A 23,829-nucleotide genomic window follows, 5' to 3' on the forward strand; every position below is an offset into this window, starting at 1 on the left:
TTCGTCATAATTTTCTAGTGAGGAGAAATGTAGAGGTCACTTGATCATATGCCTTTTACGAGGAAACTGCAGCTCAAAGAGGGAAAGGCACTTGCCAGAAGTCACCCTGCCAGGGGCACCCTGCACCTGGTCTCCTGGCTTCCAGATGCCATCGGGGGCTCCAGGGAAGAGCAAATGAGACTCCAGCGTATCCCACCTCAGAGGCAATCTTTACAGAGGCCTTTCTGCCTCATTGAAAGAATATTTTCTTTAATTTGTGCCCATTCCTTCTTTCAGTACATTCCCCAGATGATGGTACCCTAATCTTAGCGAGGAGACGTAGGCGGGGTGGAAGACCCCGATGCCTGCTGCGAGCTCTCCAAGCCTGGATGCCAGCGCTCCCACCCAACCCACACCCGGTTGCACGCAGTGCTCAGCGACCACCAGCGCCCTGCGAACAAACTGGCAAAGCTGCAGCCGCTGCGATGGTCCTGAACGCCTATACCACTTTAAGGGAAACTTTACAAAATTATTTTAATTACCGTGCAGATCTCGTAACCCAGGCACAGTCATATGTTCTCTCCTAGAGCAAATACTCCTGAAATACCATTCCCTGTGTCGCTCTCCTGTCCTCACTCAACTTCAGGCCAAAGTTTATCCCTATGAATACACCCTTCAAAGCGTGGGAAACAGTTCACAAAGAGTCTCTGTCGTCCCCCTCTCTGTTTTTTGTAACTCATTAGAACTTCTAGCAAGTACGGGGCAAGAGAGGGTGCTAAGCTTGGCTGGCGCCGGGAGAAATATTTAGAAGGGTATTTTCAAGTCGATCTAAACCAATCATTGTCGAACTTGGCTGCTCCTTAAAACCACTCCGGGAGCTTTAAAAACTAATGTTGCCTGGATGTCAGCCCAGAGGTCTGATTTAATTGATCTAGGATGCGGCCTGGGCATCTGAATTTTTTTTTTTTTTTAACTCCCTAGATTATTCCCAGGTTGAAAACTACTCAGATAAATTTCTCATTCCTCTTCTTACTCTGAAAAAGTTAGATTATCAGCCCGGGTCGGTGGCCCAGGGGACCTGACGCCCTAACGCCTGTCTCTTTGCAGCCCGCCAGAGCCGCACGGTCCCAGAAAATTGGCGCGCGCGACGACGCTAAACACGCAACGGCGGGCGGGCGGGCCCGCGTGGGGCCCCGCCCCCGCACGCCTATCGGCGCGCGGTGCGGGCCCTGACGTCACTCTTGTCAGGCCGCGGCACATGGGCGGCCGGATGCGCTGAGCCCGGCGCTGCGGGGCAGCGGAGCGCGGGGGAGCAGCGGCCGCCGGCTCGGGGAGGGGGGTGGGGTCGGACGGCCCGCGGCCTCTGAGCTCGCGCGACGCGGCCGGGCGGTGCGGTGCCTTCCGCCCTCTGCAGCCGTCTGCATATTTTTTCTTTCCTTTTCGCAATTTTGAACATTTAACAAGACGAGGGGTTCGAGGCAAGTGAGAGCATCCTGCACGTCGTGGAGGAGCCCGCGGGCACTTGGCGCACTCTCTGGGGACTGCACTGGGAACCCGAAAGTTTTTTGTTTTTATATTTTTACGCAGATGTATTTATAAAGACATAAGTAATTTTTTTTTCTTCCCTGTCTCCACCGCCTTGAAAGCGAGAACTTTTGGCAAAGGACGGAGGAAAAAGCTCAGCAACATTTTGGGAGGAGGTTGGGGTTGTTTTTGTTTTTTTAAGAAAAAAAAAATTTGAGTGCATCGCGATGGAGAAAATGTCCCGACCGCTCCCACTGAATCCCACCTTTATCCCGCCTCCCTACGGCGTGCTCAGGTCCTTGCTGGAGAACCCGCTGAAGCTCCCCCTTCATCACGAAGACGGTGAGCGCTGCCCTCCTGGCTGCCCCGCTCTGGGAAGGAACAACGCTTCCGGGGCCCCCTCCTGGGCCGGGCACCCCCTCTGGAGCATCCATACCCCTCCATCCCTGCCCCCGGCACCCCGGCCTTGCTTTGATGAAATCGAGGAGCTCACCTATCGCCCCACCCCTCCTCCTCAAAAAGGGGAGGGGACCCCCTCGCTGAGCAACGTTTAAAATAGCGTTGGGGACCCGGCCGGGCCTTCCCGGGTCCCGCTCGGGCGGCGCAGGTGGGAGATAGAACTTGACAGGTCAGTGTTCCCTAGATTGAGGTTCACCCGCACACAGAGTGAAACCGCCTGCAGGCAGGCAGAGCAGCGCGGGCTGGGGAGAGAAACCACAGGGCCGGCTTCCACGCGGGTGGGGGCTCGAGTCGGGGGTCCCACTGCGGAGCCTGTGTATTGGGATCCTGCTTATCGCTGCTGTTAGTTGTTAAGTGTTTGGAACTCCCGAGGTGAGAGCGGAGACGCCTGTTCTCCCGGGCTGGGTGCTTCAGAAAGGGGGGGTGGGGGGGTGCTGGGGTTGGCTGGGGGAGTGGTCTCTGGGCGGGATGCCGCGCACGCCCCCAGCGCTGCCACCTTCCCAGTGCACTTTTCCTGGTGGGAGGGGAGAGCGGAGCAGGCTCACGTGTAACCGCGCAGGAGCCTTCTCTGGCTTGAGCCTTTTCTTGGTAAGTCCCAAACCTTCCCCAGGCAACCTTGGTTGGAGCGGGCCAGGAGGGGTCGTGCGAGGAGGCGCCGAACCCAGCTGGTGCCGCCAGGGATTTGTCGTTTGGGTTTCATGCCTTCGATATCACAGTAGCAGATATGAACCGTGCGGTGAACCGTGCGGCTCAGAGTGTAAAGTCTTGAAAGATCATTTGGCTACAAGTAGCCCGGGATTACTCGCATCTTCTTTCCTAGGGCAACCTGTTGCATTACAAGAGTTGAGGGGTTTGGTTCACCGTCTGCAGAACATAGCTTCCCTCTTAACTCCCCTTTAAGGAGGAGCACTTGGGAGGAAGGTGCTGCCTGCAGCCTTTTGCATCTGTGGGTGTTTTAAAGTCAGATTCTTGGGAGCTGAGACCATAGAGGATGAGAATGAATGGCGGTGGAGACTGTGTTTCTGTGAGGAAGAAGCTCAGAAGCCAAATTGCTTAATCCCAGATGCCACCTGCACCTGGGACTTGTCCCAGATGCCACCTGCACTAGACTTGTCCAAATCCAGAGCGCTGGTTAAAGACCTAATGGGGTGAGTGATACTTCCAGGTAGAAAGCAGCTGCACACCTCCATCACAGGTATACAGGGGAACCACCTTTTCTGATATTTGTGCTTTTGACAGGTTGCATACGTGTATAATTTTTGAGTTGGATCATACTTCAGTGTTTGGGGAAGAGGAGGAAGAAAACACTTTGTATTTAAAACCAAACCAAAACAAAAAACTCCTTTTGTAAAATACAACGTACCTCAGTGGCTTTAGAAGCAAACACATGTGGGCTAGGCAGTTCTCAGCTTTCCTCTCTGCAATGTGAGGCATTGGTCAAGCTCCTGTTAAGTCTCAGAGCCTCCATTACTTCACTGTGAATGGGGATCGTCGCTATTTGCAAGTTTATTATGAGATTTTTTTGGGGAAAAATTTATGGAAAGAACCAGGGATGTTAGTAGGTGCTCAGTACATGGTATCAAAGAAGGGTGGAGAGTCCCTGCTTTACCAAAATTAGAATTATGAATGCACTGGCTTTCTAAATCTGAATGACCTCATATTGTTACTGTAATGAATTTTCTGGAGGATAAATCATGCCTGGTTATTGGCTGTTTTCTTAAAAATCACAGCAGTTGTATGTAATTGCAGGTGTTATTTTACCACTGTAGATTTAAATTATTGTCTCCTCAAATAATGCACTGAATCCTGTGCTGTCTTGTTTATATCCCAGATCAGTCTCCAGCCCTGTCCCGAGGACTAGTGCTTTCTCTCCAAAGTAAATAGGAAGATGTTGAAAAACAGGCAGAGATCCATGTCCTGCCTGAACTTTTAACTCTAGATCCACAAGAACCAGCAGCTAGAGGAGAACTCCGGCATTTGTGGGAAGTAGTTTTGTAGCAGAAGCCAGGAGGAGTGATTAAAAAAGCAAGACTTATTCAGTTTCTTTTTTAAACTCCAATTTCCTCCCCCCCCCCTTTTTGCAGCATTTAGTAAAGATAAAGACAAGGAAAAGAAGCTGGATGATGAGAGTAATAGCCCGACGGTCCCCCAGTCAGCATTCTTGGGACCCACCTTATGGGACAAAACCCTTCCCTATGACGGAGATACTTTCCAGTTGGAATACATGGACCTGGAGGAGTTTTTGTCGGAAAATGGCATTCCCCCCAGCCCGTCTCAGCATGACCACAGCCCTCACCCTCCCGGGCTGCAGCCGGCTTCCTCAGCTGCCCCCTCCGTCATGGATCTCAGCAGTCGGACCTCTGCACCCATTCACCCTGGCATCCCATCCCCAAACTGTATGCAGAGCCCCATCAGACCAGGTAAACTCTCAGAAGGTTCTCCCTTCAGGTGGGGAGGAGGGGGAAGGAGGGAGAGGGTGGGGGTGATATAAACGTCTTAATGATCAGGGGTGCTTTAGCACACTTGAAAAGTGGACTCTTGTATTTCATTGTAGTGGTTGTCCCACTTCAATGAGCATATCATCTGGAGAGTCAGCTGAAGGCAGATTCTATGGAACCTACCCCCGGAAATTCTGATTTTTCAGGTCTGGATGAGGCCCAGGAATATGCATTTTTAACCGGCTCCCTGGGGGATTCTAATGCAGCTGATCCAAAGACTGCAGTTTAAGAAATATCAACCTACAGTTAATGATTTGGATAATTTAGGCATCCATCTCATCTTCTGTCTCTTTTCCTCATTCCCCAAATACACAGAAAATAGGACCTTGCTGAATGATTTGGGTAGACTGTCTATAAGGCTGTGGTTTACCTATATGCATTGTTCTCTGGCCCAAAGGAAAAAAATGTGAGTCAGGGGTGTGGGACAGATAGCTTTTCCATCCATTTCATCTTGTGTTGTCGTCGATTGAGAAACTAAATCTAAAAGCAGCTCTCATATTAAGCGTGGCTTAGCCTTCTTCAGCATCAGATCCCGTCTCTCTCTTTTCCCTATTCCTATAAACCAAATTGTTCTTATTTTTTTTTTCATTTTCATCTGTTCACCACACGTAATCCACTTTTATCAAAACCCACAAGGCCACAAGGCTGGCTTTAAATGGTGTTGAAATATTACACAAAAACGTTACCTGAAATGACCAGTACTTCAAAACCCACCGCCAAATGCTCAGATATAAACACAAGTTGAGGAAGCTCTGTCTTCATGCCTTTAGCACCCTGTCGTACAAAATGAACAGGAAGAAAGGCCATTTCACGAGCGCAGGTAACCAGGAACAAAGATGCAGCCAGATAAATTGTCAGGAAGGTCGCTGAGCCGAGGGCCTTAGCTGCGGGGAGGACAGAAAGCAGGACAATGGGAGACTTGTGCTAGAGATCATTCCTGAAGTCTATGTCCTCAACTCGTGTAGAATTTCTGTGACACACAGAGCGAGATTAAAATGAAAGGAAACGGTGCGGAGGAGGAAGAGAACGCCCCTGCCTTGAAATGTTAGTGTTGGAGTTGAAGCTCTCCCATCAAATCTCTCTGTGCTGCCCCTTCTCCAAAACCCACTTTGAATTATAACTTCAAGGCTACTGGCTGGAATGGCTTTAAGTCTTAGCCTCTGACCACCTCAGAAGGCCACAGGAGCTTAGGGAAACCCTCCTTTATGTGACCCTGAGCCCCTGTTACTTAGGACATACAGGCTGTTTTCCCAGGAACAGACAACAAAATAAATAACCATTCAGAGTGAGAAAACAACCGGGAGGAAGGGGACAGAGCCCCAGTGAGAAGGCGCAGTTATGCCTCAGTCATCTTCTCTGCAGAATGAGACTGACCACTTCGTAGCCGTGTGACCTTACAAAGTGATGCAGTCTTTCTGGGCCTCAGTTTCCCTTTGTGTAGGAGGGTATAATTTCTATTTGATTGGACTATTGTGAAAATTAGAGACAGTATGTATAAAGCGTCATGACTAGCACTAGTTATTTTTTAATGAGAGCAGTTACGATCATTATTCTGTGTCAACTTTCATCATTTATTCCAATTTCTGTCTTCTGAAATACCTTCATAAAGTAATTAGGTACAGTATATAACCCTTTATTCTGGAGAGAAATGTCAGGAGATTTTGAGCAGTAGTTTTTGACTTGGGGTATTCTAAGCCTAACACTTATAATCAGTTGACAAGTATTTCTCAGTTTTCTGTCACGTACAGGATATGTGCCATGTTAGAAACTCTGTATTTTTTCCCAAGAGAAATGCAGATATTGGGACCCCACCCTTAGGTTTCTACTGAAAAATCAAGAATTGGGGTTTTGGAGTTTGAAGCTTCCTTAAAAGTCATTTGTCAGGGCTCACAGAGTCAGTATTAATTAATGACTTTCAGAAACTTCTGATGCCCGAATCAGGTTTGCAATCCATAACAAAGGACTGCTCAGTTTCAGTGGCTATCGTTTTGTTAGGTTATGGAATTAAAAGGCACTAGGATCCAAGGGGGCACTGGCATCTAGATATAAGCTCTTCATTTAAATGTCTTTTTTCATAATGGAAACACACTTCAAAATAATACTCTTGAATTCATTTAAACTCAGTGATAGTCCTGACAAAAAAGGAAAAGATGTTAGAGCTCTTCTTAAAATACCAAATGCAGGTAAAATAACACTGCTTTTCTTACAGTGGTGATCATTATAAAGGTGATAATGCAAAGTAAAATTCTAGGGAATGTGGAATTGTTGGGTGGTATATCACAAGCAAACCTGAAAAAAGGAGGAAGTTATTGATTATTCTCTGTAATCACAGTGGTGACCAGAATAGAAATACCAAGTTAATCTTGAGGAAAATAAGTCCTCAGAAGGGAAGAGCACAGATGTAGCTGTGAACATTCTGGGAATTGTAGAATTTCAGTCTAGAGCAAGATTTCTCCGCTTTGGCACTGTTGACGTTTCAGGTAAGTCTCTGTTGTTAGGACTGTTCTGTGCATTGTAGGATGTTTAAGGGCATCCCTGGCCTCTATCCTCCAGAAGGCAGTAAAACCACCCCCTCCCACAACCTGTGACAAGTAAAAATGTCTCCAGTTACTGCCAAATGTCCCCTGAGGGCAAAATCACCCCCGTTGAGAACTACTGATCTTGACTTTTGATTTGAATGACAAAATCTGGGCTTAATTCGGGGTCCTGTCACACACATGGATGCTTTTTACCTCCTGTAATGCTTTATGGCAAAACTTTTGAGAAGGTCAGGAGACCTTAAGTTGCCAAGAAGAAATATAATGTTAATAAGAGTATACTTATACACTTTTAGTTGGTAAAACTGAGACATCAGACTAATCAGGAGATAATTGCAAAGCAATTTTATTAAACATTTGTTTTCTGCTCTCTGCTCAGCATGCATCTTTTGAGTTACACTCAGTAACATTGTGCCATTAGTGCTGCCTGTGTGGTTGAAAGGAAATGAAGCCGTGAGGTGACAAATTATGCATTTCTAGGTTTACCCCAAGCGTGTCTTGGAATGACAAGGTGAGCGTTCTTGTGAATTCTCTTACTGTTTACCCTGACTGCCCTCCAACCCCTTTCCTGTTTTATGTACTCATCCTTATTCCTCTGTCTAGCTATCTGATCAAAGAATGAATTAAATATCTGAATACAATTTTCCTTGAAGAAATGACCCAGGGATCCATTGAAACCTCCTGTGGCTATGGGGTTATTGCTAAGCTTTCTGGGGTGACATCTTAATGAAGGAAGAGTGGTGGTTCCTGGATGCTATAGCCACCTGCACGGGCTTCTCAGTCACCTGAGATGCAGTTTCCTGGACTTTCCCAGGCCAGCAGAGATGGCAGGAAATCATCCTGACCACTTCGATGTTTGCATGTCAGATGCTATCAGAGGTGGTACCCGGGAGTGCTTTCCTGGAGCTATGTGCTACATACTGGAAAAATAAGAATCAGTTTGCCCTGAGAATTGAGCGATTGCTTTAAGGACAGCAGTCCCTTTAGGGAAGTCATCTATAGCAGACAAAGGCAGAGTTATTTTTAAATCACATGCTTGTAAAGCCAGATTTGAAATTGTTTCCTCTGGTGGTTTTTCTTTGAATAGCTTGGGGGTGTCCTACCACTTTAGACCCATATTCAGCTGAGAATTACGAAGCCTGTCTTTCCAGTTCTGAGCACAGAGCCTAGGTTGTGATGAAGGCTGGTTATGGAGTGAAGTGAAAACCCTTACATGTGGTGGTGAGTGGGAAGAGGAGGGCATGAATGGGTGGCCCAAGGAGAGTGAGGAGGTAGGGGAGACCCCATGGTACCTTTGCAGGATGGAATCCGTGTCCTGGAATTGCTGACCTTGCCTTGTAATGAGCTTTTCACATGGAAGGAAGATGCTGGCTCTGGGATCTGAACAATGATGGAGGGGAGTTCTGTGCTGGTGGTTCTGGGATTATGAGAGTCCTGCTTAGGCAACAGGCTTCTTTTGGTTTTTCCAGCATCATGAGATGAAGCTTCAGTTTCTCCCTCCCCTTCAGGGCATGCAGTTCATATATTGTCCCTTCCAGCATGTTGATAAATCTGCAGATTGGGAGCGCCCTGATTGAGTTGAGATGCACTGCGCCCCAAGTATATCTTGGAAGTGCTTTTCATTCATCAGGATCAAGGAGATCACGAGGGGAGAGATACAGCTTTGTTCTGGAAGCAGGCAGACTTTTTTCTGTTTCTTGTAAGGGTTTGTCTTCTCCACCACACCTTATAGAGGACAGGCCTGCCGTGTTCTCTTGGCTTTGTCGTGTGAAACATTCCCAGGACAGTGGATCCTAGCCTTCTGGCAAAAGGTATTCCCAGACAGGTATGGACAGCAAGGGTGACTGGGTGCTTAAGAGTATCAGCTCTGGGCCCAGGGACTTGGGTTCACATCCTGGATTTGTAACCAGAGGTCGATTCCTTGACCTCTTTAAGCCTTGGTTTTCTCATCAGTAGAATGGACACTGTAAATAGTCCCCCTTTTGTGGGGTTTTAGCAGGGTGTGTGGCACATGCGTACTCAGAGCCTGGAGCTAGAATGATGTCGTGGCTTGCAAGCAGGGAAAGGAATGGCTTATTCCCAAACCCGTTCTCCATTTAGGGATTTGTTTCATCCAGTGCCCTTCCCTCTGCAAAAATAGGACATGTGTTTTTTTTTTTTTTTTTTTCCCCAGCATGCCCAGGCCCTATTCCATACAGCCTGCCTGACTTTTCTGCTTTGTTCTGGGTTGGGACGAGCCACTTCCCTGATGTTACCCCAGCAGCTGCGCTTCTGGGTTAGCAACTCCTGTTCCTCCAGTGTGGAAACAGCCGCTCACTGGGTGCCCAGCCCCCAGGTCTCGTGCGAGCCCCGGGCACCCTGGCTGCCTGCCTGCATGACCGTGTGCTCCAGGCACGTGGCTGTGCCCTGTGGAGCTCACCCAGCTCTGGGTGGCGCGCTGGCTGCCTGCCACCCTCCCGCCCCGACTCTCGCTTCCCTTCCCAGGCGAACTACAGCGAGTGCCAGCGAGGAATTGTAATCCTGACCCTGGCATGAGAGAGCTGAGCTCTGGAGGGCCGTTCCCATGCCAGGGAAACCTGCTCTGCCCCACATTCTAGCCAGACCCCAAATGCGGCCCTCTCTCCTGCCTGTCTGCCCAGAGGCGCTGTGTTCTCTGCGCTGCTACAGGAGGTGGGATTCCTGCAGGCCAGCGCCTGCCAGGGGGCTTGCCAGAGTCTTTGCAGTTCAGCGCTGTGTCTACCAGACTAGAAAAATAGCAACATCAAGACAGAGCTCGATAGAGGAGAAGGAAGGGGGTGGGGGTGTGGGTGCGAAGAAAGGAGCTGTGATAACGTCCTGGTGTAGAGAGCCAGAGGGTGAGAGACAGCGGTGACTTATTAGGTTTCTCAGAAACCTCCTTTCCAACCGGCACTAATCACTTTTACCCAGGAATCATTTTTTATGTCTCAGCAGTGGAAATGGAGGAAAGAGGGAAGGTAGTAGGGGAAGTAATGAGATTGAAAAAAACATTGGAAAAGAATACATGAGAGAGGGACGGGGAGGTACAGGGCCTGTATTTGATTCTGTAAGGGAATGATTGAGAGTATTGGTCCCATCTAATGTCTTCCTTTATTATAATATTTGGTGTCCCCGCAGCAAATGTCTTAACCTGAAACCACTAAACCACTGTTTTGGAATAAACTGAAATGTGCTGCAGACCTAGATGCCTGCTGGCTCACCATTCAAATGTCCATCAGAATGACCTGTGTTTGAAAAGACACAGATCCATCCAGGCAGTATAGCAGTGTTTTAGGGCATACGATCCGATAAACAAACACACCTTGTGTAAATCCCATCCCTGCCATGCCTGCTCACGATCTCAGGCAGGTCCTTCAAATGATCTGAGCTTCGGACTTCCCACCTGGAACTTCGGAGTAATCCCTGGACCTGCCTCCTAGGATTGTTGAAGTTCATATGGAGAATACTTGGCACAGTAACGGGCACACAGCAACGCCCAATAACAGCTGCTCCGAGTGGCTTTCTCATTCCCATCTGATCTCATTTCTCATAGGAGGACCTCACACTGGTCTCCTAGGCAGTCTCCATACTTTTCCCTTCCTAGCCAGTTAAGGCCTCTGGAGTTGGAATTCCTCCTCTGCTTCTCTGCCGAGTCTTGCTCTCCCCTCTCTTCGCCTCTGAGTTTTAAGTAGCCTTGGGTAGCTAACTGTAACCTTTATTCAGTCCTCCTTGTTCATGAGATTAAAAAAATCAAACAAGCACAATGCAGTTCAAAGAAGTTCTTGAGTAGAGGATTTCTCCATGACATATATGGCTAGTAAATCAGTCAATCAATTGTTGTTACTATTGTGAATTTTTACTAGTAGGCAGTAATTATGCTTGAAGGAAATACAGTGACCTCAGGGGTAAAGGAACCATAAAGGCGTGTTAGGGTGCTGGGAGAGGAGAGGAGTCTAGTTCATCCTCCTGCTTACAAGTAAGACTTTACATTAGCATTCCAGAATAATAATTCCTCCTTCCCCCCAATGGTCCTTTAATGGATAAATCTTTCTCTTTCCACACATTTATTTTCTCATCTTCAAAGTAGCATCTTGGTTGGGTTGATGTGAGCTTTCTCATGTGCATGAAGGGCCAGCACGGTACCTCCCCTAGTTGGCCAACCCTTACCCCAGATCCATACTGTTACTTTCCTGCAGTCAGTGGTATGAAGATGAGAAAGCCGCAGAGGAAGCTGGCGGGGTGGGGAGCCATGAAGACGGTCCCCAGCAATAGCATCAGCTTTGGCTTTGTGCTGCCCCCTGGGGAAGACAGACAAGGGTGTGACTTGGCTGCTGGTCTCAAGGAGATGGCAGTTTAGTAGGGAAGATAGAACTTGTAGGTAAAAAGATGAGTGACAGGACAAGCTTGCATGTTCTCAGTGCCAAGTGATGTGTACATAGAAGCCTCCAATATCTATTGAAAAGAGGAGGGTGAAAGAGTAAGCAAGAAAGTGAGTAAAACATTTGAAAATTAATAAGGGAGCAGTGCAGACGGTGAGGGCTGCCAGGCTTCACAGGAAGCAGTCAGTGCCTGGGGCAAGAGGGCCTGGGGCGAAGCTTCTTGCAGGAGTTGGACCTTGTGTTGGGCCTCTGAGTGAGTGGTGGAGGAGCCAGGATGGTGAGTGGCAGAACGTGGAGGCAGGGATGCCCACGGGTGTTTAGGGAACAAGCTGTGGATCCAGTTTGGCTGGTGCAGAAAATTCATATGAAGGAGGCAGGAGTGTGAGGCTGGAGAGGCAGGTGCCAGCCAGGCTGGCAGCTTCATGCATGCCAGGCTACCGAGCTTGAACTTGATCCAGGAGGCAGTGGGGAGCCATTGAAGGTTTTTGAGCAAGGAAGTGGCATGTGGACGTTTCCTCTTGGGTTCAAGGTTGGATATGAAACATTTTTAGATACTTCACAATAGTTTCCTCTGGCAAACCAGGACTTCCTTATTTTTGTTATTTTGAAAATAAATACTCTCCCTTGAACATAAAACAGCTTTTCAAAACACAATGTTCTAATGATCTAGAGAAAGTAATTCAAAAACACAGGGTTTAAGTTTCACTTATGAAGCCCATAATTTTGGCAATTGGGGGAAACACTCTTTGGCAAGAAAATAGTTTGAGGGATTTGAATGATTCAGAATTTAAAAGTCCAAAAGCAGGCCTGATCTCATAGGAGTAGAAAAATAGATTTTAATAAGCCCAATCCATTAATATTCATGACTTTACAATGCCTCTGTTATAAAGCTTACTGGGTTTGCAAACAAGTATGTTAAACCTATTTCTATAAGTGTAGGTTTTTGTTTTTCTTTGCGTGTGTGTATACGTGTATGTGAGAGAGAGAAAGAAGGAAGGCTTCGGTGATACAAATAGTACTTGATTATAAGGATTACCTGCAGCGGTAATATCAGGCTGAAAACACTTAGGCAAGTGTTTGGCCAGCTTAGTAATTTTACTCCTGAGAGACAAAGGAGTCCTTATTACAGTTTTGTATTCTTGAGTCCTGACCTTGTATTTGTGGCTCTCTTCTTCCCTGAAGCCGGAATTAGCTGCACATCATGCAGAGATCTGGTGGCTGGGGTTGGGGGGTGCTGCTGGAGGAAAGAGACTTTGTGGGAGCAGACAGGCTCTGGGGGAGCGATGGGAGCTGCTGAATGGCACCTGCACGAAGTAACTCACTCAGGTACCCCTGAAGTGTTCTCTGAGATCAAGCCAACATGACAGAAATAAGGAGGAGTTGCCCTAACCCAAAGCAGTTCCCTTAAGTAAAAGAAAAAAAAACCAAAACAGTCAATGTGTGCAATTGCACCTCCAGCTATGTACAATAGACAATTACAGGAGTGTTGGCAAAATCAGGCATCTGTTGGGGAAAACCTATTCAGTACTCGTTTCTGTCAAATTGGCTTCTGGTGGATATACACTCCGTGACTTAATGTGAAAATTCCTAAAATGTTTGTTTTCCTTCTTTTCTGACTTTAGCAAGTATTGTTACTGTCTCAAGTCCCTAACCATCCAGCTCATAATGGGAATCCAGTCTCATTTTCTGTCCTGAAAAATTATACAGTTCCACTGTCACACAGATCTCCTAAAAGTTTTGGTTTTAGAAGTTTAATCTAGGATTTTTTTTTTTTTTTATGAATGATTTTTGGAAGAATGCTTTGGAATTTAGGGTCTTGTAACGAGAGATGGCTTGTGGCTAATTAAACCCCTTTCCCTCTCAAATCTTGCCTGGGAGACCCTAGATTCCTAAAAACAGTGAGTGCATGCTGCAGAAGTGTGCTCCAGGGAGCTACAACATTACATCATCTGTGACAAAATGTTCTCTTAGAAAGTGAGATTGCATAAATGGTTCAGCAGAAGAAAGTGCTTTGGCAGAAACTCCTTGAGTGGGAAAGAGCAGTGCTTTCTTTTGTAATTAGCTCTGGGTAACAGTCTGCTTTGATGTCCTTGCTGTGGAACCCAAGCATGGATAGTGGAGCAGAGAAGGAAAGCCTCACTGCTGCTCTGTAAGTGTTTTTGCACTTAATGGAAAGAGTTAAGTGAGGCTGTCCATTCATGCACAATAAATGCCTCTTGAATTGAATTGAATGGGTAAAATGAAGGTTTGTTTGGGGAAGGATGCCACCAGGCCCTGACCAATGGGAATCAAGGCTGTAAACCAGATGAACAAGATCATCTAGATAGGCAGTAATCAGATTGCCCACAATAGAGATCTCAGTACCCCAAGGTAGGAAGAGTTCTTCTAAGGAGAGTGGCAAAGAGTCAAACTCCATCTGCCCAAAGGATTGATCAGAAGACTTAGTTCACCTTAGAATGGATTCATTGTGTTGTGGGCTTAGTATCACTGAAGGAGATTATGGAGGCTTTTACCAGAGAAAACTTTAAAAATAGGATGGAGATGTCATATCCAGTTGGAATAATACTGCTTTTAGAGACCAAATGCCACTGAAAGATTTATAGAGGAAAGAGTAAATAATATAAAATGTAAAGATAGAAATAAAGCCTTGATGGAGTTTCTGAGGCTAGAAAAGGAAAATTTGTAGAACTGACAATAGGAATTTCACAGAATTCATTTCATTACAGTTGATTTCTTTTTACTAATACACTTTCCCAGGGGAGTTGGATGCCTTTTTTTCTCATAGAATCTAAAGTATGTTTATTTCAAATGGCCAGTAACACATGAATGATTTTTAAAATAATATTTATATTCATTCATGTCAAAAATATTTTGTAGCATTGTAAATGAAATTGCCCCAAATATAACAGGGCATTGAGTGATATTTAGTTATTGGATTCCTTAGATGTTTAAAGGCAAAAGACAGGAAGTCTCAGTATTACAAAAGTTAGGTATAAAGAAGCAATTTGAGTTTACTTATAGTCTACTTATTTCTCTTTTTACCCTCAAGCTTACCTGGCAATAACATTGCATTGACTCAGATTTTGTGATCATTTGGTCTTACACTGATTAAACTGAAATTGGTATCTTTGTCTTCTTTATAGAGATATTGCCAAACACATTAATTATGCAAATATAATTTTAGGAGGCACTTATTTGAGTACAAAGTAGGCTTTAAAGACATTAGCTGCATGTATATACATTGATGTTCTTAATCACAGCGTATATTAGCGAGGAGCAAAAGAATTTCTGTCAGTTAGACGTTTCAGTAATTCGGATTAGTGTTCCCACCAAATTGTTGTGGTTTTTCTCTGTCTGCCCTTCTCCCCCACTTGTCTCCACCCACTAAATTTTCATATTTTTAAACTTAGATTTTCATATAAGGAAATATATGGAAACGAAAGAGCGTTTTTGTTCATTTATGTACTGTCAGAGGGGATGTCATAGACCAATCCGCAAGGATGGTGGTTTTCTCTCGAATTTAACTAATGAAATAATCATCTCCTAGGGCAGCCTCCTCTCATTCTTCCCTTCCCCTCACCAACGGGCAGCATAATGTGGCTAAAATTCCAGCCTTGGCTTAGATCTTGGCTCTCAGAGCCAGACTGACCCGCTCTCTAACTCTTCTGCCTTTGTTTTCTCCTCTGTAAGTGGAGGTGGCAGTATCTGCTCCAGCTGATTCCTGGACAAGTAAACGAGATGCTCTATGGGAAGCACTTAGAACAGCGGCCGATCTGAATGAAAGCTTTCACCACTTTCGTTTGTATTCTTTTTTTTTTATTTTTTTATTTTAGAGATTCTATTTCTTTTTTAAAAAATATTTATCCATTTATTTATTTATTTATCTTTGGCTACGTTGGGTCCTCGTTGCTGCGCGCGGGCTTTCTCTAGTTGTGGCGAGCAGGGGCTACTCTTCCTTGCGGTGCATGGGCTTCCTATTGCGGTGGCTTCTCCTGTTGTGGAGCATGGGCTCTAGGTGCACAGGCCTCAGCAGTTGTGGCTCGCGGGCTCTAGAGCGTGGGCTCAGTAGTTGTGGCGCATGGGCTTAGTTGCTCTGCGGCATGTGGGATCTTCCTGGACCAGGGCTCGAAGCCGTGTCCCCTGCATGGGCAGGCGGATTCTTAACCACTGCGCACCAGGGAAGCCCCATTTTTATTCTACGATTACTATTTTTCTCTTTTCCTACCTCCATTGTCATCTTATGGACACTTAAGTGGGAACGAATCTTGTGCTGTAGTAGTGATGGCCAGCGATGATTGTTGTAGCAATGCTCTCTGCCCCTTGAGTCATTGTAGGGAAGAAACGGTGATGGAGAGGCAGAGCCGGAGCATTCTAGGTACTGACATCTGTGAGAAGATATACCCCACCCCCCAAAAAAAACCCGTTTGTGATCCCGTAACAGTGTAAGTGCCTGCTTCCTTGGATAGCTCCGTGGGCAAGGGCTGTGTCTTTCATCTTCACACCCCTTACCGTCCTCTGACTCTGTTCCTGGAAAACCTTAAGGGGGTGAAGGAGGAAATGGGACTTAATTCGTTTCTGTTAGTGCTCTCAAGCTTTTCCAGCGTGCTATAGGATTTGTGACTGGGGTTTCTTCTTTTTCCTTTTTTGGTGACACCTTTGGGTGGTGGAGTGGAGGACTGGCAATGCCCCTAGCTGTGGGTGATGGGCTGCTGAGTCGGGGAGGCGGGACCGTGGGTTTCCACGGAAACGAACCCCCTAGCCTTCTGCTCCCCCTGGTGCAAATCTCTCAAACATTTTCTTAACCCTCCCTACAAGACGAAAACCTGGCAGGGGGTGTCTCCAGAGAGGAAAAATAGACCCTTCTGTCAAGGTACAATGGAAACATGAGGAAACTGAGAAAACAGAAGTAAATTATTTGGAAGAAAAGTGTGAAAATAGTTTTTTACACAAAAGGGAAAGCTAGTAGTCAGTTAATTTAAGAATTGGGATTAACCTGATATAACTTTGCTTTGCAACCAGATCAGAGATGTGGAGTTCTTGGCATGGGTCTTAATATAGTACAGTGTGTACATATGGGTGTGGCAGGATAAACCTTTTAAAGGTACAACAGTCCTGCCTTAAGGATAACAAAGTACATCAGCATCAAACTAGTCAAGACCGTTCCCTCTTGTGAGGGGCGTTTGAGTTCAGCTAAAGCTCCCTCAGCATATTTTTACATCCAATCACATATCTCTGAGCTTTTATAAAAGAGTAGGCACAATGCTCCTAAGTTTAAATGAGCTAAATGCGTATGAAATCATAGCCATACCCATTATGTGTTAAAGCTGGGACGCTGCTAAGCACTCAGTGTAAGAGGTTGTAGGAAATCAAGTCAGTCATATTAGAAATGAAATAGGGGGACTTCCCTGGTGGCACAGTTGTTAAGAACCCGCCTGCCACTGCAGGGGACACGGGTTCGAGCCCTGGTCTGGGGAGATCCCACATGCCGTGGAGCAACTAAGCGCATGCACCACAAATGCTGAGCCTGCGATCTAGAGCCCGTGAGCCACAACTACTGAGCCCTCACGCCACAACTATTGAAGCCTGTGCACCTAGAGCCCATGCTCCACAACTAGAGAAGCCACCGCAGTGAGAGGCCCATGCACAGCAACGAAGAGTAGCCCCCGCTCGCTGCAACTAGAGAAAGCCCACATGCAGCAATGAAGACCCAACACAGCCAAAATTAATTAATTAATTAATTAATTATTTAAAAAAAGAAATGAAATTGGTTCCTGGAATTTAGTCTGCTCGCAAGAGGATTGGCTGTTTAGGATCCACTGCCAAAACATGTTTTCTCTTTTCTTCGTCAGCCCTTCCATCCTGATTACAAGCTGCTTAAAAATAAATGTGGGCCCATCTCAGGGGCCAAAAACCATGGTGATCAGGATGAAATCATTTTAAGGCAGAAATAACAAGCTTTGATAAAGACATTCAGAGAAACACAGTCTTAATAGCATCAGCACACTCTTGTTGGAGCCTTTAGACACTAAACTATTATAAATCAGATTTGGAGTCAGAGGTCGCCTGAGAAGCCATGATACCCTGGGCAAGTCACTTAAATTCTGAGCCCTGTTTCCTCGTCTGGATCATAGCGGCCTATTTTGTAGGAATGCCGTGAAGGTTAAATGCCATTAAATGGGCTAATCAGTGAGCAGACCTGGGAGAGTTGTCACTCAGTAAGTTTTAACTCAGAGTGATAATCTGGTATTTAAACATCACTTTCTACAAGAATGTACTTGTAGTTCATATCTTTGGAGTCTCACTTTTAGATTTCCGAGTTGCTGGGCCGAGTCTTTTCAAGCCCCATGATGCTCCTTTAGGTACACTAACAGATCTAATTTATTGTCTCAGCTATGCTGTTAATTACCTTAAGCAAGTTGTCAACCTCTCTGGGCTTCACTTCTTCATTTGTAAGATGGGAATAATCTATGTTTTTCTAACTTACAAATAAATATAAAATAAGATAGTCAATTAGAAAATTGACCAATCTAAATTCAAATCAAAGTATAAATCGTGTTAGCGTTTTTATTTACTTTGGGTTTTAAGTGGTAAGAGGGGAAAACACACAGCAATAATTTCAAAGTAGACCATTTACAAAGAACACAGAATTTGGAATCAGCCAATCTAGGTTCCGGACCTGGTTTGCAAGGATTGGTGGTGTGTCTCTGGACAGGTCACTGAATCTCTCAAGGCCTCAGTTTTCTTATCTATCAAACGCAGGTGCTATTTTTATCTCTGTGACCCTGTATTCTAAGACTACTATGAAGTGGAAGACAAATATTCAAATTTTGGTGCAAAAAATGTAAAGCTTCTTGGGGTGATGGTGCTGCTCCCAAGCTGGTCGATGGATTAAGAGTCTGACGTTCTGCCACTCATAAAGGATGACAGAGTTCAAAAACTAAAACTGAAAAGCAAAAGGCATTTGACACCTTTGGGGGAAATAAGCAACAGCATTGACGCTCGTTACTTCCTAAAAAATGGTCTTCATTCTGAATGGGAACCGCTGGCTTCTCTCTGGTGTTCAGCATTCCAGAGGAAGCGTGAAAGCAAGTTATCTGGCTAGAGTCATTGCTCCAAGGGTTAGATTTTTTTAAGCAGGGTTTTATTAGCCAGAGAAAATAATTTTTAAAAAAGGAAAACCCCAAGACCCACAGCTAGCTTTGATGGCAACTTTTGTAGAAGGGCAGTTGCCAGCTGCACTTTGGCCTGCTCCTCTGGGTGGCGGGATTCCGGTTTGAAGGAGCTTCCCATGCAGCAGGTTTCACCTCAGCCAGTTTGGATGGATTAGTAGGTACCTGGAATGTCATCTCAAAAGACTGAAACTTGGTCTGGGGTCAATGGAAAGAGTTCTGTGATTGATTAGGGATGTCTGCCCTGGGCTTAGGTAGGACCATATTTGTGCCAGGTATTTGCTCTCCTGACAGAGCAGGTTGGGAAGATCCTTTAGTACTTATCCCTCCAGTGGGCAGAAGATCAAGGACTCGGGCCAGTGCTGTTTCCGGTGTCCTGGAAAAGTGTTTATCCAAGACCCTGGCAAGTATTGTTTTCTGTCAGCGGAAGTCTTAACTCTGGTTAGCTTCACTGAATGGAAGAAGGGAAGTCTGTTGATTCTATACCATGGTCACAGGACAGGAGTGGCCAGGTGGAAGGAAGCTATAATTCCAGCAGTCCCTGTCAGATTCCCGTGGATACTCCAGCGGAGCACAGACTGGGGTGCTTACTGCTCGGCAGAGGCAGCCGCAAACCACAGAGCCTGGCAGGCTGTGGCCAGCGGTCACGGCCGTAGAGTCCCTGGAAACCTGGCCCTTGGAAGGACCAGCAGGCTGGGCCCTCGGGACTCCACACACTGTGATTCTTGACATCGAATACAGAAGTTCTGTTACCTTCCTTAAAAAGCATTGGAGAATTTACCAGTCTACTTAGGATTGGAGATGACCTTCAGTTATCCATGTTAGTAATTCTGAAGTTTTTTTTTCTCTTCAGCTTTGGAATGTGCTTTATGTTTTTGTGCTGTTGATCTGCTTTCCTAGGGATGTTTGAACACTTCAGATTTTGCTTTTAGTAAAGCATGCTTTGGGGGAGTGTAGTACTCTTCACAGCTCCCCCAGTGTGCTTCCCCTAGCCAGCCAAATGTCTTGGAGACCCCCTAATCTCCTAACTTTAAATCCATCAACTACACTAGTGGATTAATAATAGTTGCGATTTATTGAGCACTTAGTATGTGCTTCCAGGCACCAGGGTCACTGTGTGACAAGGGATTGGTGCAGGAGTGTATGGGGCAGTGGGGTGAAGTGGGCTCAAGTTTAAACATTGTCTATGGAGAAGCTACAAAAGAGTTCACTGAGAGTGGACCTGACTTCCTCTGCTACTGCGGTTTCCTCCTGTTTCCAGTGACTGCACTTGAGCTTGTGCATATGATTAACTTTCAATTATCCTGAGCCGATTAACCGGTTTGCAGATTAACCAAGGTGAAGGCTCACCTGGGCCTGGGAGGTGCTCATCACCTCAACTGCTCCATAATTAGCTGGTTATTGCATACCCCGTGGTCCAGGAGCCTGAGGGCTGGGCTGCTGCAGGGGAGGGGAGACGAGGAGCAGTGTCTTCTGGGACCTTCCACTCCCTTCAACCAGAGGAGACCACTGGCTCATAAAATCCTGCAGTCTCTAGTACAGTCCCTGGGAGGTTCAGAGGCTCCTGGGGTCCTGGGTGCTCTGCCCCTGTCCCCGGTACCTTCCGAGTTGGGAAGATCAAGTTGGCTGGAGGGCACAGTGCGTGTGAAATTCCCAGAGATGAAGTGATCTAATATGTTGAAAGGGGCGCAGTGAGCAGGGGCACTCATCCCCCTTTTCTTCCTCAGCCCGTGAACCACCCCTCCATCGCCACCCCAAAGAAGTAGTTGACAGGCTTGAGACCCTGAGCAGTGGATCCCTCCTGTGGTCATAGGAGGCCAAGGCCACAGTGGCAACGAGGTGGGAGTTGCCCACAAAAGCAAGCTGTTTACCACACCTTACACCAGCCCAGAGTATACACAGTTTAACCCAGGAGCCAAACTCCTGCTGTACTTGGAGTGATCTCAGTTTTGTGGGGAGGAACCTTGAATCCCAGGTAAACTCCAAATCTTGAGAAAGTGTCCATGAAGGACTTTGGTCTATGGCCTGTCAAGGAAGAACAAGCCTTTGCACAGGATGGTGTTTGATGGGCTTCTGTGGATTATCTTTATGTCTTAAGCAGTGTTCACCCGAGCACCTGGCACGTCCTTTCACCTCTGACTCCGTGATCATCCTGCACCTGCCAGGCCTGGATGCCGTGCCTCAGTACAACCCAGTTTGCCAACAGCTGCGTTCCCTTCTCAGCCTGGGCCATGGGTTTCCTTGGGTCCTTCTCTTTGGCTCACGTTTTCCCAGGGCTGCTTGTGTGTACAGTCTAGAGATCACATTTTATTAACACAAAGAAATCTGCTTGGGCTGCCTGGCTCTCACAGTCACATGGAGAGAAATGTGCTCCTTCGCTTCGCCAGCCCTCCGCTCTCTGTGCAGAATACAGCCGAGAGCTGGGCACCGGGCCAAGCTTACATTTCACTTTGGAACACACTTTCACATCACTCGTTGGCAGGACATCCACGGCGGTGTCTATTTGGGGGGTAAGTCAGAGAAGTGTTATTTCCCTCTTCTGCGTGTCGAGAGAGGGACCTTTAAAAAATGTTTGACTTTTCCCCATCCTTGTTGTCTTCAAGGTGCCCAGGTAGTTAGGTGATCCAGCGAAGTGTGGCTGCAGCACGTGAGAGAAGCCCCCTCCCTCCCAGGTTCCCCTGTTTCCTAAATCAGTAAACATAGCCAGGACTGCCTGGGACAGAGAAACTCAGGCCAAGGTAATAACATCAAAACCAAAGTCCTGGAACTCTTGAGTAAACTAGTTACCCTCCCAGATAAAACAACTTTGTTGTCCAAATCTTCCTTTCCAAAGATCTAAGACTTCAAATGCTGGTCCAAGGCCAACCATTGAAAGAAAGAACTTCAGCAAGCCTCCTGGAATGGAAAACACTGTTAAAGTAAACAAATGAACCTCTTCCATTCAGTTTTCCCTTACTGGTCTATTTTTATTTCTTATTTTACCACCACCCCCCAACCCCGGTACTTAACATTTTGTAATACTCTCCCTTCTCCACTTCTACTCCCATCTCTATCTCACTTTTCTCAGGGAGCAAGCTGATCATTTTGCCTTCAGTAGCACAAATACCTAATTTCAAAAAGAGGAGTTGGGGGAAAGAGGTGGTATAATTCACTTCTTTTGGTGTCCCCTCATACTCAGTTCTTACACGTGGATGCCTGAAGCCTGACTTGGGTTTGAAAAGAAATTTGGTCCTGGAATTTTAAACCCTTTTTAGGAAAGATTGGAATGGTTAGAAAACAAAGATTTACTGGAATAATACCGACTTTTCTCAATGAAATAGATCCCTCTTGAAACAAAAAAGTTGAAAATAAACTCTTCCTTCCCCATCACGCCAACCCATAAATTCCATGGGGATTTCCCAAGTGCCAAAGCTTATTCTGATTCTAGTGTTGACCACTTTGGGATGTTGCTTTTGCCGTCGGTCCCATCCAGCCAAGCAACAGCTAATCAAGATTTAAAGAAACTTTTTCCCACAAGATGCATATGCCACCTGCTGCTTCATAGGACAGGCCACCCGTGGGAAGCCCCCTCTCACTGAGAAGGGTGCCCAGAACCTTGGGGACCAGGATGCAGTCTCCTGCCAGTCACCTGGTGAAGCTTTTGCTTACTCTGCAGAAGGGAGGGGGCAGATACACATTCCACCTGCAAGTAATTAGCTTTAAAAATAATGCCAAGTTCTCATATAGTGGGTAGATGCCTCAGCTCAGTGCAGGGTGGAAAGAGTGCTACTTCACAGAGTAAAACCGTTGCAATCACATTAGTCATTTCAGGAGAGGTCAGATAAGGTTTATTGGAGAGATGAAAGTCACCCTGCAGTTTCAAAGAGTTCTCCTGAAAGCATCGAGAAATGGTTGAAGTTCAGAAGTTTATTTGAAGCTTTGTTTCCCTTCCCCTTATAAGAGAGACAGGTATTTTTTAGTTGCATTTTCCTTTTTGATGGACAGAAGAGCTGGCGGATGACTGGGATGGTCTGATCTGCAGTCAGCGGCAGGTCTGTTGCGTGGGTCATCTGCTTTCTGCATGGGCCGTGGTGAATGTGTAAGCTCTGGCTAGTTGCCATCTGCCACCCAGCAAGACAGCACCTCGAGGCTTTAACCCTCTGCCCTCGCTTGGGGAGGTGTTCAGGGAATGTAATTTCATGCCATAATTAACTGAAGCAATGTGCAGTGCTTTTCTTAGTGTGTTATAATGGCAGGACACTTATCACTCAGAATTGACTGTATCGGGACTGCTTTGACAATCAGTAGGTTAAGTGGTTGGGCCTGAGTTTGGCCTATTCTCGTGCCAGTGTGGGTACTTGAATCCTGTGAGAGTTTTGCATAAAATGGGTAGAGGTGTGTTGAACCCAGTTTTCCCCAAAGCACTTCTGTGGACTCTGCACTCGGCTTGCGAGTGTCTCAGAGGCACAGGAAAGGGTTTTCTCTCGGGCACCTAAGCCCATGCTTTACACTGTAGTTGGTGTAAGTGTTTACTCAGTAAACATTTGTTCAATGACTGATATAACAAAGACATTACTTTCATTATAAATGGTTTTACAAGAGCACTTGTGCTCACTTTAATATCTTCAGTGATGCTGGCAGAATTCAGTTCAACATGGCGAGTCTTTGCAAAAGGTCACGAGAGTGTGATGAGCTCCTTTGGGGCAGAACTGAGTCAGGGTGGTCTTGGAGGAAGGGACATGCAGACAGAACCCTGTGGGCAGTGACACGGCCAGGGCTCACCACAAGGCTTCGGTGAGCTGCTCTTCCATGTGAACATTTTGCTATTTTCTGATTGGTTGTTAAATAGCCAAGGATGAAGTGTTTTCAGATGAGAGATCACAAATAAAGGTGGATACTCACCCCTGACTTTCCATCTTCAATGACAGACACAACTGGAAGTCAGCAGCTCCAGACTCTACAGTATTCCCAGATCACCTGTAAGAGTTCTTGAAACTCATCGAACAGTTTTTTCTTTTTGTAAATTTATTTATTTTATTTATTTATTTTTGGCTTCATTGGGTCTTCGTTGCTGCATGCGGGCTTTCTCTAGTTGCGGAGAACGGGGGCTGCTCTTGGTTGTGGTGCACGGGCTTCTCATCGCAGTGGCTTCTCTTGTTGCAGAGCATGGGCTCTAGATGCACAGGCTTCAGTAGTTGTGGCACACGGGCTTAGTAGTTGTGGCTCACGGGCTTAGTTGCTCCGCGGCATGTGGGATCTTCCCGGACCAGGGCTCAAACCCGTGTCCCCTGCATTGGCAGGCGGATTC

General features: G+C 46.3%; 1 protein-coding gene across 3 annotated transcripts in view; it reads left to right on the forward strand.

The window, feature by feature from the left end:
* Positions 1 to 267: 267 nt before the first annotated feature.
* HLF (HLF transcription factor, PAR bZIP family member) overlaps positions 268 to 23,829 on the forward strand; it is a 54,343-nt gene continuing 30,781 nt past the window's right edge. The window contains exons 1-2 of one of the 3 annotated variants that reach the window (XM_082440152.1): positions 268 to 1,845; positions 4,047 to 4,382. In XM_082440152.1, the coding sequence (XP_082296278.1) occupies positions 1,731 to 1,845; positions 4,047 to 4,382 (451 nt within the window). In that variant the 5' untranslated portion in view covers positions 268 to 1,730. The remainder of the gene's footprint in view (positions 1,846 to 4,046; positions 4,383 to 23,829) is intronic. The other 2 variants (XM_082440153.1, XM_082440154.1) reach the window with 2 other exon arrangements.

This window comes from Balaenoptera physalus (genome assembly GCF_965194825.1).
Source record: "Balaenoptera physalus genome assembly, chromosome: 20".
Classification (NCBI taxonomy): domain Eukaryota; kingdom Metazoa; phylum Chordata; class Mammalia; order Artiodactyla; family Balaenopteridae; genus Balaenoptera; species Balaenoptera physalus.